Source organism: Poecilia formosa, unplaced genomic scaffold, assembly GCF_000485575.1.
Source record: "Poecilia formosa unplaced genomic scaffold, Poecilia_formosa-5.1.2 Scaffold243, whole genome shotgun sequence".
NCBI classification, from domain to species: Eukaryota; Metazoa; Chordata; class Actinopteri; order Cyprinodontiformes; family Poeciliidae; genus Poecilia; species Poecilia formosa.
In genome coordinates, this window is record NW_006800182.1 from 755,235 (window position 1) to 771,313 (window position 16,079).

The following is a 16,079-nucleotide window of genomic DNA, read 5'->3' on the forward strand; positions in this document are numbered from 1 at the left end:
TAATTAGATAGATGTGTGTGCTTAGAGGACGAACACTTGTGTCCAAGTGAGTCTTGTTTGTAAGACCAATCTGTGATGTTGTCCTGACATTTACAGGGGAACAATTTCTCTTTCTGATTAATTTTACATCTGGGTTGTATTTCAGTGAAGAGTGTCTTCATGCAACATTGAGGAGGTTTAGCTGTCTGATCAGAATGCCTGACAATATCTTCTAGGAGAACATTCATTCAAGATTACTCTTGTCAAATACTCTTATAAGAACTAAACTTGCTTCAATGATCAATTAATTGCATGATCATACTGAGATCAATTCTCTATTCTGATTAACATTTTTGAAGGGCAATTTTGTTGACAATCCAGTTCATGTAAAGTTTCAGTTGTGTGTGGCTTTTAGTTGTCTTACTTATTTTTGACTGTCATGTCTTATTTTGGATATTTAAGATACCTTACAGTGTTAAGTAATCAAGGTTTATTGGTCTGAGAGGTTGAAGTTGCATTATTACTTTAAAATAGCTTTAAAACAATATCATTTAATCACAGAAATTACTGGGACAATTCAACATCCAGCAAACTTTATTGTGACAGGCATTCATATGAGAAGGTTTAACCATTTGGGAATGATGCAGCTACAGATATTCTAGCAGAGATTGTTCCTCCAAAGGCATGGGATAAAAACCTGCTGGAAGTCTTGCCACACTCAGTCATCCATGAAGTAAAACATGAGCTCAGCAGCAGAACGGCTATAATTTCATTGCTGCTTTTCAGACTCACTCAGGTTTCATCTTGTAGTCTTTCAAACAAGCATTTGTCTTTTCGGATGGATCTTGGAAAGTGAATTTTCTGTAGTAAAAGGGTTTACATGACCCACGAACAGCAATCACCTGCCGCGAAGTGTCACTTCAAAGCTTTCTTGACTTCTAAATTGGCCAATTACACAGAGGCTCAGACAACAATTCCTAGCATTAAACCCAAAAAGATCATAACCCGTTCATGTTTTTCAGGACTTATCATGCCACTTGAGCAGATGGTAAACTTGCTTCGACTAGGCCAGACGTCTGAGGTTGCCACTGTTATTAAAGATAATATGACCCTCCTGGTGTAGTCAGACATCTGTATGGTGAAAGAAATCCAAATCATGATAATTATGTACAACAAAAGGAAAAGTTTCAGTAGAAAACTGGTCTGAGTAATGTCTGGATGGCTCTAATTTCTAATGGAGACAAACTCAGAGGAAGAGTTGCAGTCCTTTATGCTGCCTCTTCATTCATTCCTTCTAAGCCCCCAACGAGAGACTGTGTCCTCCTCACCTACCCAAGTTAAATAAATCAGCAGAAAAGGAGCAAATCATGAAAACTTTATTAAAATGAAGACGACAACCTTCTTCCAGGCTTATCGGTAAGCAGCTGCCATTGGGTAGAAGGGAGTGTTGGCATAAGGAAGAGAGAGCACATTCAGGAGTAGAGCATTACCACTCCATAACCCGATTCCCAAAACACACTGCTCTGCTGCAGGGGTTTTCTGCAGAGGTGAAAAGAGAGCTGCTGTGTACAACCCAAGAGGTAGTTTAATAAAAACATGCCGCAAACTCTTCAAAATGACCTCCTAATATTACATACAGGAAATATATTAATTATATTTAACTGAATACACAGAAGAATGACATTAGAAATGTAAAACTACACCCCATAAATTAAAATGAAAATGCAACAATAACATAGTTCAACAATATTTGTTTTCAACATGCAAATATTACTTGAAGAATATGTTATCAGTGCTGCTTTTGGGTGATATATTACCTTTACAAGTTGTTTTAGTGGTGTCTGCATTTAGGGAGTCCTGCAGGTGGATAAAGTACCTAATAAGAGTCAAATCGTTTTGATGTGGAGTTTTCACACAAAGATTAGCTGAATCATTTTGAAAAAAAAAATAATTGCATTTGAAAGTTTTCCTGTCCATTTCCTCTTAAATTTTGTCACAAGTGTAAGGAAAGTCTATTGTGTGTCATGGAGGTTGTGCCCATAAAAAACGTGTGTGCCAATGCCAAACCCCTTTTCCAGATCAGTGTGTTACCGAGAGTTTGTGGTTGGGTACAACCCACGCACTGTAGTGGTCCCTGTTTAAAGGAGGATATTCTGAAAGATATATATATTTTTAGCTGTATATTATGTAATAATGGTATTCCTTCTTTTAAAAAAAAATCTTAGTGGGAGTTTTGCTTTGATTCTTTCATGCAACATATTCGAGAAATCATTAAATCTGCAGCATGAGTTTCTTAAAGACAGGCCAGTTTCAAGGCATCAAATTGCAAAGTCAAATTTCTTTCACATTAATGAATATACACAGCATTTTTATAACACCTGAAGGAAAGTTACTTAATTGTGCTATAAAATGGCAGTATGTGCTTAGAAAATACACATTACGCTGAAATCATTTAAAGTAGTAAGTGGTACAAAATAAGAGTTGGTAGCACAGAAAATTTGCCATTTTTTTATGGGAACAACCCACATTCTCAGCTCTGCTGCTTAAGGAAATGTGTTTTCCTTACAAATGTGGCACCGTTTAAATTGAATTAACAGTTTTTACAGCAGTGAAAGATTTATAGTCTAGAAGGATTGCAAGAGCAAAAAATAGTCAAACAACTGTGCTTGCTTTTTGTGAAAAACTTATAGTTGAAAATGTTGAATCTTCATGTATTCAGTATTTTTTAATTTTCTTAATGTATGTCTATCTTTGTTTGGATTTTCTGCTCTGTAATTTCCCTCTCAGGCGAGGTTAGCTGGTTTAACTTTAGCACATTTAACGGCTGTTAGCTGTAGCTTTAGAGCCAAAAACAAAAAAGATTTCTATGGTATTTTTTATTTACATTACATGTCAGCATGCTTTTTCACATACATTCAGTTCTGTGTAGGCATTGATGTAGATATTGTGTGCCTTTGTCCTTTGGTTTTTTTGTTGTTTTTCTTTTCTTTTTTTTCTTTTTTTTTCAATTTTCCACAAGCAGAGCCACAAATCCAATGAACAAAAGTTCAGTCCTAAAACAGCCCACATGCACATTCAGTGGCAGCAAAGTACAATAATTCATGGAAGACCCAAAAAGCTCGCCTGATCCCCTCTTACAACTTGTCTCCATCACCTTATTGATCCTGAAGCATCAATCTAAGCAAAGCAGGGTCAGTTAATGTTCTCATGGTGTATCAAGTCTGTTACGTTTAAGTTGACACTATTTGCCATAAAGTTTCAGACCTTACAGCTGATACAGCTCCTTCTTTCTCATTGTTGATGGGTAAGATGGATGCTCCACATAGCTATAGTTTATCACCCCTCCTTCATCCTCAAAATCAATGTCATCTTCCTCAATGTCATCAATATCATCATCGTCCAGGCAGCGACTGTCCCCGTCCGATTCCTCATCCTCTTCCAGCTCATTCTCGCAGCTCACTTTGATCTTCTTGCGGTTGTTGTTGTTCCTCACCGACGCCTCCAGAGCTTTCTGCCGGCGGTAAAAATGGGAGAACTTGTTGAAGATGATAGTGATGGGCAGAGCCACCACCAGAGTACCACTCAGGATGCATCCACTGGCTGCTAGCTTTCCGGGGACTGTGACAGGCACTACGTCTCCGTAACCCACTGTGGTCATGCTGACAGTTCCCCACCACCAGCAGGCTGGGATTGTGTCCAAGCCTACATCCTGAAGGAAAGTACAAGGTAGAGATGGATGTTAAAAACAGAGGATGATGCATATTCAACACAATCTGCCTTTAAAGACAGTTACAAGCCTAAACTAAATTATCAAACTCTTTTAAATAATGTTAGCTCAAGGTCAGTTCTCGATGTTCCACCTTGCGTCACTCCAGCTGTGTTTTGATTTAAACCATTCCTTTGTAGCTCTGGTTATATTTTAGGGATGTGGGCCTCCAGGAAGCCCAGGTCACTCTGGATTGAATTCACATGAATTGGATTGTATGAAATTTGACTGGTTTGATTGAATTTGGACTTCGCTTATGCACCCAAAATGGAACAGTTTTACCTGCAAAGTACATTACAATGATAGATGTGAGCAACTATAGCTATGTTAGCTACATTGAACTCAATATAGATGTTAGAACTTTGTTCTCTGTCCCCAGTTTCAACTTTGTATGATTATGGTCACATTTTAACTTAACAAAGAACAAATATCAGAGGTTATAGTATAGCAGACTCTGACAAAGCTGATTTCCTTTGGAGACACTGACCCCCATGATACAAACGCTTCAGGCTGGATCAGCAAGGAGGATGAGGAAAATAAACTGTCCTGCTAGCAAAGCAAAACAAACTGTTGATGTAAGGGTTTAAACAAGAAATTAGTTTTCTTATAAACTAAATTAAATACAGTATATTCACAGAACAGCTATATAGGGATTCTAAACAACTAAGCATCACTTAAACTTTACCTCTTCACATTCAGCGGTGTAAGCAAACCCAGAAAAGACGGACACGCCGACACCCAGGTATAGTAGCAGTATTCCCACTTCGCGGTAACTGTGCTGCAGAAACAACACACAGAAATGACCCTCAGTAGAATAATTAGCAGAGGTTTGTCTGTTGGTTTTCCTGTTTCTATGTAGCACTACCTCGACAAACTTTGATTGATAAACGTTTTAAACGTTTTATAAAACCACATTCAAAATTTGCCAACCTTGACAAAAATATCAAGAACTAGGACATTGGCGCTGAATAATGTTTTAGATATACAGGACATAATGCAGTTTCATTGGACATAGTATGTAAAAAAAGCAGAAAGACATTTTTCATGTTGTGCATCATGGAAATATGATGGGAGTGACATTTAAATGAGAGGATATCTGCACTGACATTTTATTAGAAATGCCATGTAATCCAGTCTCTCTCCTGGGAAAACACAGAAGAATATCCTCAGTCAATTTGGTAAACTAAAAATAAAATACAGCCTGGACTTGTGCATTACTTTGATCCAGTAATGCTACACCGCCTGCTGCTAAATATAGCTGATGGATTTCTGTGGTTCTTCTTATTTTCCCTGTGAGTGAAAGCTGAAGAATACTTGGAAGTTAAAAGGCTAAAGCTGGGCCAGATTGTCTTTTTACTGTTCCTGTGATGATGGCTTGAGAAAATAAAAACCATTTGAGTTCAATTAAACTCCCAACAATAACTGTTGATGCTGGTTATAAAGCAGAACATCACATAAAGTTTTACTTTTTTTAAAAATTAAATCAGAATGCATTCAAATTGATTATGTTCTGCAAGAAAACGTTATCTCAGAGCATTTAATATTGATCTTTCCTGCAGTGATGAGCCTCTCTTCCTGATGCAAGTGGAGAAACCATGACTGTAACATGAGCTACTGAAAACATCTTTAGAGTCAGCATCTATCTCTACAATAAGTTTTCTAGTGTTTCTGAGATGTTTTCTTTAAGATTAGATAGAAGACGGACAGGAGGCATAACAACACTGTTTGATTTACAGAGATGATACATTTTTCATTAGGAGTCAATGGCTCGCACAGAACATTTCCAATCAGATTGATAAATGTGGAGAAAGTAACCTTAAATATAAATTCTGGTATCGCATAAGAAATATTTTAATTTCAGGAAGGTTAAAATTAAACCAGAAGACTTCTTGCATAATTTTACATACAAATCATCCACTGCTCCGGCCACTAATTGGGGTGAGGAAAGAGAAGCAGACTGTGGGGTCAAATGAATGCAACCAATCTGTGAATGATTAAACCTGTGTACACAGGGAAGCCTGTGCAGCAGCGATAGCCTTGTTTGACTTGCAGAACGGCGTGCATGTGAGGTTCTTTCATCTCAGTCAGTAATTACTACTGCCAGCTTTAACTATGTATGGATGGACAACTGCCTGAATGACACTGAAAGCAACTACAAAGTGCAACAGCAGCCAACTTGTTTGGCTCCAGCTTCTTACAATCTGATCAAGAAAAAAAAACAAAAACAGTTTGAGTGTGTCAGCTTGTGATCTCAAGGCTTTTCATGTAGCGCAAATAAATTAGCTCATTATGCTGGACTGAAACCTCTGGTTCCAGTACCACAAAAGACTACAATCGAGCTTCATCTTTAATTGTTAGTGGAAACAAATGAAACAAATGGTTGAAACATAATAAATCTATATTTTAATATTACAGTAACAATAGAGCAAGCAACATCCATCTTGATTTTCAAGTTTAATTCAACTAAAAATAACTTTTCAATGTTACTTTAATTGACTGACCTCATTACGTATCAGACTTCTTTAAGAGCCAAATAGATGTTGACAAAATCTGCAAAAATATGAAAGAAGCTCACCCGAAGTGTTGCTCCCAGAGAGCGCAGACCTGTGGAGTGTCGGGCCAACTTCAAAACTCTGAAGATCCTCATTAATCTGAACACCTGGGAGAAACAAAAGCCACGAGTCTCAGAAAGAAAATGTTTCTGTGACTTAAGTCACACAGTCATGCAGTGATGAACAACAATCGGGCCATATTACAAGTTCCAGTTTCAACTATTTTTAAGATATTTCTTTCAATTACTAAAAAGGGGCATTTAGAGCCAACTGTGGAGGCTGATGTCATGTATCACACAGTCCAGTTCATTTTTCAGGTAAAAAAAAAACAAACATGTTGGTTTTTGGACAGGTTGAAATGAAGAAAAATCTAAAAGCAATGATGCAGTTTGAATTAGAAGAGTTGTGATCACCTCCCCTACCTTTTTGAAAGCAATCTCTCTGTCACCTTGGTGATCCAGAAGGAAGAAATGTTTTTACAGATAGAAACATGCCACCTTATTTTTCTTTGCAGATCTAAAAATGTTAAGCTCAAAATAGGATGTTTTCCTAACATTAGTCATCCAATTTGTTTGCACAAAAATCAAATCTAACACAAAACTGACTTTTTTCTGTACTGTAATGTCAGAATAATAATGGATGAACACCAGTAACCTGTATTAGTCGCCCCAGGTCTCCCAGTTCAGACTCAGATCCCACAGTCAAGTCAAAGATCAGGGTGATGTAGATGGGAACCACTGACACCAGGTCGATAATGTTGAGTGGGTGATGGAAGAACTTCTTCCTGTTTGGAGCGAGCAGCAGCCGCGTCACAACCTGAGGTCAGAAACAGACTCTAGCTTTCGGTTTCTACCAGCACACATCGCCAGCGTCACAAACCGTTTTGTTTGTGTGTCCTCACCTCAAAGGTGAACCAGCAAGTACAGAACACCTCGAGAGCTTGGGTAGTTTTATCTTCGATCACCTTTCCATCTGAGTCAAAAGTCTGTTAAAAGAAAAAAAAAAAGATCTCTTGTCCACTTGATATTATTTAATTTTATTTTTTATTTACCATCCTATCTAATAAACAGCGTTCAATAACAGTTGTTGCTTTTCTGTTTTATTTTCTTTTTATTCTTGCAAAATAAAGTCTTTGATTTCTATCTTAGCAATCGCTTGCATTGATGTACTTTGGCTTCAGATACCTGGCAAAGCAATATATGTGTTTTTTTTTTTCTTGGTGGTTGTTCCATATTTCTGCAGTGTGACGTAAAACTTGCTGCTTTCAGTTTGTTTGAAATATTGATAATTACACTTTTGTGAACTCATTGGGAATTTTCAGCTTTGGCTTTGCAAAATGCTTGCTGCCCTTTGTCGACCGCACACTCACTCCTACCTTTGATTGAAAATTAGATCACAGTGTTTCTGAAGCCTTAAAACTCAGCGGGCCTGAGTAACATCAAAAGATGTGTTTACAATATGTTATCCTGTGCTTTTCCCCTGATAGCAAAATTAACATGAAGCCTTAATCTGCCCCAGGCTGTCCTCTATGTGTGTTTCCACTTCAGAGCTACCAAATGGGGATTGAAAATGTAAATATTAGAACTCGTCAGTGCATTCCAACCATAAGCATCAGGAATACTTGAGTTAAGTTTTTCAATTGCCCGCATAAATGTTTGAGTTGTAAGTCAACAGATATGATTCTATAAGTGCCTATAATCTCTGAAGCTCCTCCGTACCAACCTGATACTCTGGGATGCTGTTAATGCACATAGTGGCGATGGATGTGAGCACCACTCCGATGGAGAGCAGACTGAAGAGCTTGCTCGGGATGGAGTATCCCGGGTTCTCCAGTGTAAGCCATAAACACTTCTTGATGTTCCCGTAGCGAACCTCTTGGAAATGCTGCATGTCCCTGTGAGGAGACAGGATGACAGTAACTTAAAGGTTAACACCAAAACGAGAGTTTCAGAGCCAGATTGAAAATGTACATATACTGCAAATGTCTGACTTGTTTAAATCAGAAATCTCGTCCACAGATGTGTCGACACTGCTGACGTCGCTCTCGTCATCCCAGCTCCGGTGTCGACCTCTCTCCAGCTTGCGGTCATGGTAACGATAACTACAGCAGGTGTCCAGGAAGAACTCATTGATGCCCCAATACTCTATCTCTTGACTTTGTGGAGGGGAAAAACACGCCAAATCAACTCCATGCCACAAATATTTGAAATAGCAGGTGAAAACCTCAAAAAACTTGAAGAATCCCTTTAACAAAATTTTAATTTACATTAGTTCATTTGTAAAGTTTCTAAGGACAGGGATTTGTAACTTTTCTTGACTTCTAATCTGATGCCTTAAAAGAAGAAAAGGCACTCAGCTACACAACAAACACATTAGGAGAGTCTTAGCAGAAGACCAGCCTCTATATTCGCTTACAGTGCAACATACTAAACCACAAATCCTATCCATGTGCAAGAAGATCTCAATTACTGTAGCTAAGATTGCTTATGCAGCACCACTCTACTTGGTGCCTCATTAAAACAGGTAAAATGTGGAGCAATTTGAAAGCAAATTAAATTAGCATGAAGATTTTTTTTTTTTTTTTTGTGTGCAACATGAAGGATGATGTCATGGTGAGATCAAACGTACCTGAAGGAGAACACACAGAGTTCCTCCATCACATGAAGTTTGCCAGTCTGGTAAAAGTGGAGGACATATGGAAACAGACCTGGATTTCTATCAAAGTAAAACTCGTTCTCCTGTACGTCATAGTCATCACACACCTGGAGGAGCGAAGAGGATAAAATGAAGGTTAAGTTCTGTGTCTAATTATGTTGTCATTTCGTCTGTTAAAGATTTGGACCCACCTGCAGTATGTCTTCCTCTGAATCGCACGCCAGTAATTTTCCCAACCTGGTGTCTGGGAATTTCTTCAGTGTGCTGGAACAGAGGCTCCTCTTCAGACCGCCGACATTCACATGGACGAGACCCTCTTCAGAGTCCTGATGGATCCAGCTGGGCAAAGACTCCTTCACCATGGTGAAATCTGCTGAAGCAAAACAGAGATTAGAATTAAACAGTAGTGATGCCAACAAATTAAAATGACAACAAAAAGAGATCATTGATGTCTGTTAAATATCACTTTCAATTCAGATATCTCTTTGCTATCTCATATTCACAGAGCAGATTTGGTGAGTAGGTGTGAAGTGGGGTGCAGCATGACGCAAGCTTCCCTAATAATAAACCCACATCAATGCAGGTTCTGCCCAGTTTGAGGGTTTGTGTTTTGAAAAGGCCAAAGCAGACTAAAGTAGGTTCTTCTTTGCAGCCAAATTGCAAAACCATCTCATGAAAAATGGTTGGAAATTTCTGACCTAACTTCTGGTTTCACATTTACGCTAACTGTAAAATACATAAGCTAGTTTAAACCAAAAATCTATAAAGAATATCAAAACTCAAAACCTTTTTACACTTAAAAAGTTAGTTAGACAATTTTGACCAGGTGTACAAGCTCTGGTAAATGCACTGAAGAAATGCATGAACATTTCTGCTGTATTTTTGAAAAAAAAAACTCAGTATACCTGGTCCATTGGTAACTTTAAAAACCAACACTAGTTAAAGAAAGTTTACCTTGGCTTGTAATTTTTATCAAAATGTAGCAAAGCATGGTGTGGGAAGTAAGGAAGGAAAAACTGGAAAGATTATTAGCTGTGACTGAAATAGAAATGAACACTTTGACGATTGCTATACGGTCCAATCATGAGTCCCATTGCTCTGACTGCACTCATTTCAGAGAGAAAACATCTGAAAACAAGCAGGGAACCGGCGTGATGGCGGTCTCCTGCTGCATTTCTGGATACAGCAGCTCATTGTGATGATGAGACGTTTTTGTGTCTTTCTTCTGGCTTTAAAAAATAATGAGGTAGCCATGAGATATATTTTTTGTTGTTGTAATCTTTGCTTCTTTTCATACTGGCAATTTAATGATCTATTTTTTTATGTGTTTCCACTGCAAGTGATAAAGACCTAGAAACTTTAAAGAGCTGTCTTTTCTCTTGTAGTTTTTCTTTCTTGGTTTCAAAATCACAGCAGGAAGGAAGGTTAAAACAAACAAGCATGGGCGGACTTTCAGAGGAAAAACTCAGTGGAGGAAATGATTTACCTCTGAACCCTTACAGTAAGTTTGAATAATGGATTTTTTTTTTTCTGCCGTCTGATAATAAACCTTGAAGTTTGCATTCACATTTATAAGGATGCCCTAAAGAAGCCAAGGAGAGTATTTTGAGATATCTTGCTTTCTAAGAGTAAAAGAAGATCAGAAATTGAAACCCTCACCACAAAGGTTTTCAAATATAAACATAAATAAAACCATTTGGATTGTAATTTAAACCTCACCAGGTGACCTAAATCAACACAACAAATATCAAAAAGGAACAGTCACACACATATCATATACAATATTTCTGCTGTGAGAAACCTTCATACTTGTATTAACTTACCGATATAATTTGTTCCAAGGAGATGCAGTTACCTAGGAGCTGCTTTTAAAACACAAACTACATTCCTCCAAGAAGAGTAGTGAAATGGAACAAAATTCTCCATTTCTTCTGCCATATAGTGTCATGAATCTACTCACTGTTATCAACAATTTTCCAGATGTAAAGTTTTAATTATTTGTGACTGCTTTTTTAACTGTTTTTATTACCTCCTACGATATAAATCTTACCACTTCACATCTTTATTATACCATCAAATGTGCACTATTTCCTTTTTAAAAATGCTACAAATAATTTAAATTATCATTGTCCAACAATGTATGCTACGGTGTCAAGTGTCTTCTTAAAAAGTTTGGTGCTTTGTAAATGTATTCATACCTCGTAAGCCTCCTCACATTTGAACTAAAACCATTAAAGAATTTATTGGGATTCTAAGCGATAGACCAACACAGAGCAGCACATTGTTGTAGAGGGAAAAGAAAAAAGATACACTTTCTCTAAAACTTACTATTGACAAAATATGAAAAGTGTGGAGTGCATGTGTTTTCAGTTTTCTGTGAGTTTTGGGGAATGTTTCATTCAGTTTTGCAAAAACACATTTACACTATTTGTTTTTTTCCTCATTTATTTTTAGAAAGGGACTCAGGTTTAGTCAGATTTAGTTTGAATCCCTTCCTGGGGTTCTTCTGAATGAAGTCAGAATGTTCTCACAATGCAGGCATGCGTTCTGTCTCCAGCTTCCACCCACAGTCCAAAAGAATAATGTTTCTTCAATTGCTCTCACTATATTGCCATATAGGTGTGAGTTGCTGTGTGTATGTTTGTTTGTCTGTTTGTTTGTTTGCATGTCTCTATGTTGCTCTGTTATGGACATGGGCACCAGCAGCCCCCCATGACCCAGCAAGAATAAGCAGGTAGACAATGGATGAATGGCTGAATCTTTGCATGACAGTAGTAAAATAAATAGGCTAATATAGGATTTTACTGTAAACAAAACTGTGTAACTTTCTCTAGGTGATAAGGTTGCAAGAAAATTTTACAAAAAACAGTAGATGCATCAATAACTCCTACACAGGCTAATTTACTGCACTCCCAGTATAAACACCCACACAGTGAATACACTCTGACAGTAAAAACTACACAGTGAGATCTCCCACCAAATGAATTAATTACAACGTTCATATCAAACTTTAAACCTGTGCAAAGGATTGTGACATTTTCACTCACTCACAGATGTTCCTCCTCCCATTATTGCCTGAAATACTTTTCACAATACGAAGGTAAAACCTCCGCCATTGAAAAAAAAAATAATTCAATCTAATTCGATCAACATTGCTTAGCAACAAGTAAAGTTTCAGAGAGTCTCTGGATCTCTGTTTCAGTAGCTGTCTTTCTTACAAACAATCTAAGATTTCACTAAAGAAATACGTTGAAGATAGTGTGAAGCTAAGTGAGCAATACTCTTACCTGAGATTTAACTGTTAACTTTCTCTTATCAAAATGAAATATTTATTGTATTATTTTGCACATTTATTCTGTTACTTCTGAGTGATGTCTGATCAGCAGCTCCAAACTCCAGCACTGACAGGAGCTCTTCAGAGTCCGCTCATAGCTTCAGGTAAAGTGCAGCTTAGATGTGATCCCCTAATGCTATAAAGTCTCTAATTGGTGAATTTGGGAAACGGCCTGAGGACTCCAGTGTAAGCCTAATGTGAGCGTAATGGTATTTTAGCCACAGTGATCTGACTTAATTCGTTCCTGAATCTTTCTCTTTCTTCCTGCTGGTATTTAATCAGATCTTCCTGAGTTATATGGTCACGTGATCTGGCATCAGCTAACCATACTGACATCAGCATGTTGGTGTAAAAATCATGTGTGGGCGGTGTGTTTGTTTGAGGGACACGTAATTAGTTTTTAAAATGATAGATGTGAACAGTGGCTGAAAAATGTAACACCTTACTTGATTTTTGGTTCTTTCTTATTGGAAAGGATTAATCTTTATTTTTTTTCTTATTGTCCATTTGTTTCAGTTCTGCATTTGCATTTTTAAGTCTATTTTTTTATCCTGTTAAATGTGTTTCATGTTCTTTTGCCTTCCCTCTTTCTGTTTACTGTATAATTTTTTGTGAAGTTTTGCTTCTTTGTCTAACTTTTAGAATTAAAACATACATTTTTCACACGAGAAGTTATTTCCTCTAAGTTTCTTTAAAATGTCCTTGTTGTTTAGTTCGCCACAGCAACCGCTCATCCCACACCATTGGCTAGCTTGACCTCAAAGTGTCATCCTATTGATTGATCTGAATGTGAGCTCATCTTTTTGTTCAATAAAACAATAACATGCTTGAAATGTTGAATTTAAAACAGCTGCAGTCAACAGATAGTATCTTATTCAAAAGCAGTTGGGTGACTTTTTTTTCTCTCCCTCTAAGCTAAGGAAATTACAAAATCAAAAACAAAAAAACTAGATCATTGTCTGCTACAGGGAAAGGCATTAAATATTTCACACATTTCCCTAACTCTGCCTCTGATTTGTCAATCAGTTCCTCATGATGATTCTTTCCCTGGAAGCTCATAGAGAGGCGATGTGTGTTTGGAGAGGCAGAGATAAAATACGCAACCAGAACCAGAGAGATGTTTTGCTCAGCTGTGCCATTGGGAGACGCCTGAACAACCTGTCAAGATTTGGTTGCAATACATGTTTTTGTTTTCATCATTTTTGCGTTGCTGACCCACACTAGGCCGTGTTTTCCTTTTTCCACCAATTCTTATGTGAGAGGGCGATGGATCAAATGCTGTTTTGAAATTTTGATGTTTCTTTACCTTCGTTGGGAACCCTTCATTTAAAGTCCTGAGAGCTCTATAAACTTTTTACATGTTGCATTTTTAATCAGTAAAAAAAAAAAAAACTTTATGAACATTAAATTCCCTGCTCAATAATTCTCCTTTCCAGCTTTTGACAACTAGTTAATAAAGCAGACTTAGCAATGATTTCCTTTATTTCTTTCTTTTTTGCCCATTAATTTCTAGTTTCCGGTGTGTTCCTTCCACCAGACATGCTGGGTTGTGGTCATGTCTATGTCTTTTATTTCATTTGCATTTCTATTCTATTTTTTTCGGGGTTTTTTTTTTTTTTTTGCCAACAGTAAAGTATTGTATCTTATTTGAGAAATTTGGTGGGTTTTAATTAATTATTTGTTTCTATATAAAAGTAGAACGAAAAAAAGCAAAGACTTAATTCATGCACACTTTATTCCGCTTGATTTAACAGTTTCAAACAAAATAATTTAAAATATTTAATAAAATCTTTTGGTTTATATATAGTGAAAAGAAACTTACTCTTTATTTTTTGACCTAGCAGTTATTCACCTTGACCTTCTGCACCAACTCATAGATCAGGGATTTCAATTTCTCTTTGCTCTGATCAGTGATCAGCAGGTCAAATTCTGATAAAAATAAAGATGTTTTTCCTATTTTTCAACTAAAACTTACCAGCATTTACAAATATCAACTGACAACAAGATGGATGAAGTATTTTCTTTTCCTCTTTAATGAAGAAAAAAAAATAAAAAAAAAATCTGGTAAAGGTTTGCAACAAATGCTTTAGTAAGTGGAGATAATTTTTTCTTCACTTTCTCTTGCAATCCCTACTCTACTAATCTCTACAATCTACATAAATGTAACTTCCATTATCTAAGAGACAGAGAAAAGTGTTTATCAGTCTTTTTTTCAGCCAGCTTACCAGCAGTGTGCACCAACAGGTGGGGATGGAGTAGACCTGTTAAAAATATACCAGGTATTTTATTGTAAGAACTATGTGACTTTATGAAACTGTTGCATTTTCAAATCTTGATACTGTTAACCAGCCTATGCCTGCTGCAAACCAAGCCAAAACTGCATTTATCTGTTTCTGTTCACATCTCGCTGTCAGGATTTGTCCTGAAAGTCTTTGAACAATTTCTGTCTAAATTAAGCAATCGTGTAAAAATGTTTAGCAAAGATGAATCTTTTATTTAACCTAAAAAAAATTGTGTTTAAAATAAAAACTCAAAACCTTTAAGACTTTTTCACTTTTATCAATTAATTTACCTATAAAAATCTTGGTAATTTATTCTCTCTTATGTCAGTATTATGCTCGTTTTGTTGCAGTTCTCCAGTGTTGTGCCAAAATAGGATTTAGTTTGAGAAACATCAAGATTAGCGTCTACACTTGTGTTGCTTTCATTAAAACTCAATTCATTTTACAACCGTTATTGTTATTGACAATTGTGAAGAAAATGTTATTAGTTTCATAATTTATAACGGGAAAGCCAACAAAGCCAATTAACTGTGGGACAGAACGAATCTTTGTGCGTGATGATCTTATGATGAGCTCCCAGTGGGGCTCAACATGATGAAAACAGAAATAAAGTTGATCTATAATTCAACACTTCTGCTTGAAACTCAACTATCCAAAGAAGCAGCTGCAACAACAAACTACTGTAGGGTGGACATATGGTAGCAATCACCGAGCACTGTTAATAATGTTTGAATGGATCGTCTTAAAAGCTCCTGGTTTCACTGAGAAAAAGTCTTTGCTACTTACTTCTGAGTCTTCTGACGACGCTCCTTCATCACCAGAACAACGTCCTCATCATCAAATGTCAGATTCACCCCATGATGGTTTAGTAAGTTTTATCCTTACTTATCCAAAAACGATCAAATCTCAAACAAGTAGAAAAAAAAACTGAATACAAGACGACTTGTTCTTCTGAGTAAAGTGAGCCTTTTGCTTCATCTACAGCTAACGACTCCTGAGAAGAGAACCCATTCAGCAGGAGGGGTGCAGGTTCCCTCCATCTGAACTACGGCTTCTTTCCGTCTCTCTCGGAGGGAATCTTCGGCTTTTCCCGTCACAATCCGGAAAAAGAAGACCCGTCTCCAAAGAGCATTACCTCCCAAGCTCGTAAGCTTTTCTTACGTTTTCTCACGGTGGGTTGGCGACACCCAGTGGTTTTTAATAGAACTATTCCTAAGTAGAGTTTTTGTGTTGTTTTGTTTATGCAGTAGTTGGCAATGATCATTTCGTTAACTAAATAGGTCAGTTTTTTTATCGTGTTTTGTTGTTGTTTAAAAAAAGTTCACATCTCACTAGTCATCTAACACTCATTAAACAACTCAAGGTGTCAGCTTTATTTTGTAACCAATTTTTACTTGGAAGCTAAAGAAAAACTGAAGCTGAAAATGTTTCTGAAGAGCTTAATTGGGTTTCTGGCTCTTTAATCCAAAATTGGCTTTAAAAATAGTCAATGAATTTTGAGTCTATTTTAG

At 37.0% G+C, this 16,079-nt stretch overlaps 1 protein-coding gene across 2 annotated transcripts; it reads right to left on the reverse strand.

The window, feature by feature from the left end:
- Positions 1 to 1,337: 1,337 nt before the first annotated feature.
- On the reverse strand, positions 1,338 to 15,672 carry LOC103150147 (potassium voltage-gated channel subfamily S member 2). Of its 2 annotated transcripts, none has more exons than XM_007569629.2 (10): positions 15,355 to 15,672; positions 9,144 to 9,322; positions 8,926 to 9,059; positions 8,288 to 8,452; positions 8,020 to 8,191; positions 7,199 to 7,282; positions 6,952 to 7,113; positions 6,321 to 6,404; positions 4,431 to 4,523; positions 1,338 to 3,688 (listed from the first exon to the last, which is right to left on the reverse strand). In XM_007569629.2, exons 2-10 carry the CDS (start codon positions 9,312 to 9,314, stop codon positions 3,245 to 3,247), a joined length of 1,509 nt encoding a protein of 502 aa, XP_007569691.1. In that variant the 5' UTR covers positions 9,315 to 9,322; positions 15,355 to 15,672; the 3' UTR covers positions 1,338 to 3,244. The 2 variants fall into 2 exon arrangements, with proteins under 2 accessions (XP_007569691.1, XP_016535937.1); XM_016680451.1 differs by having other exon boundaries at positions 9,144 to 9,325.
- Positions 15,673 to 16,079: the final 407 nt, after the last annotated feature.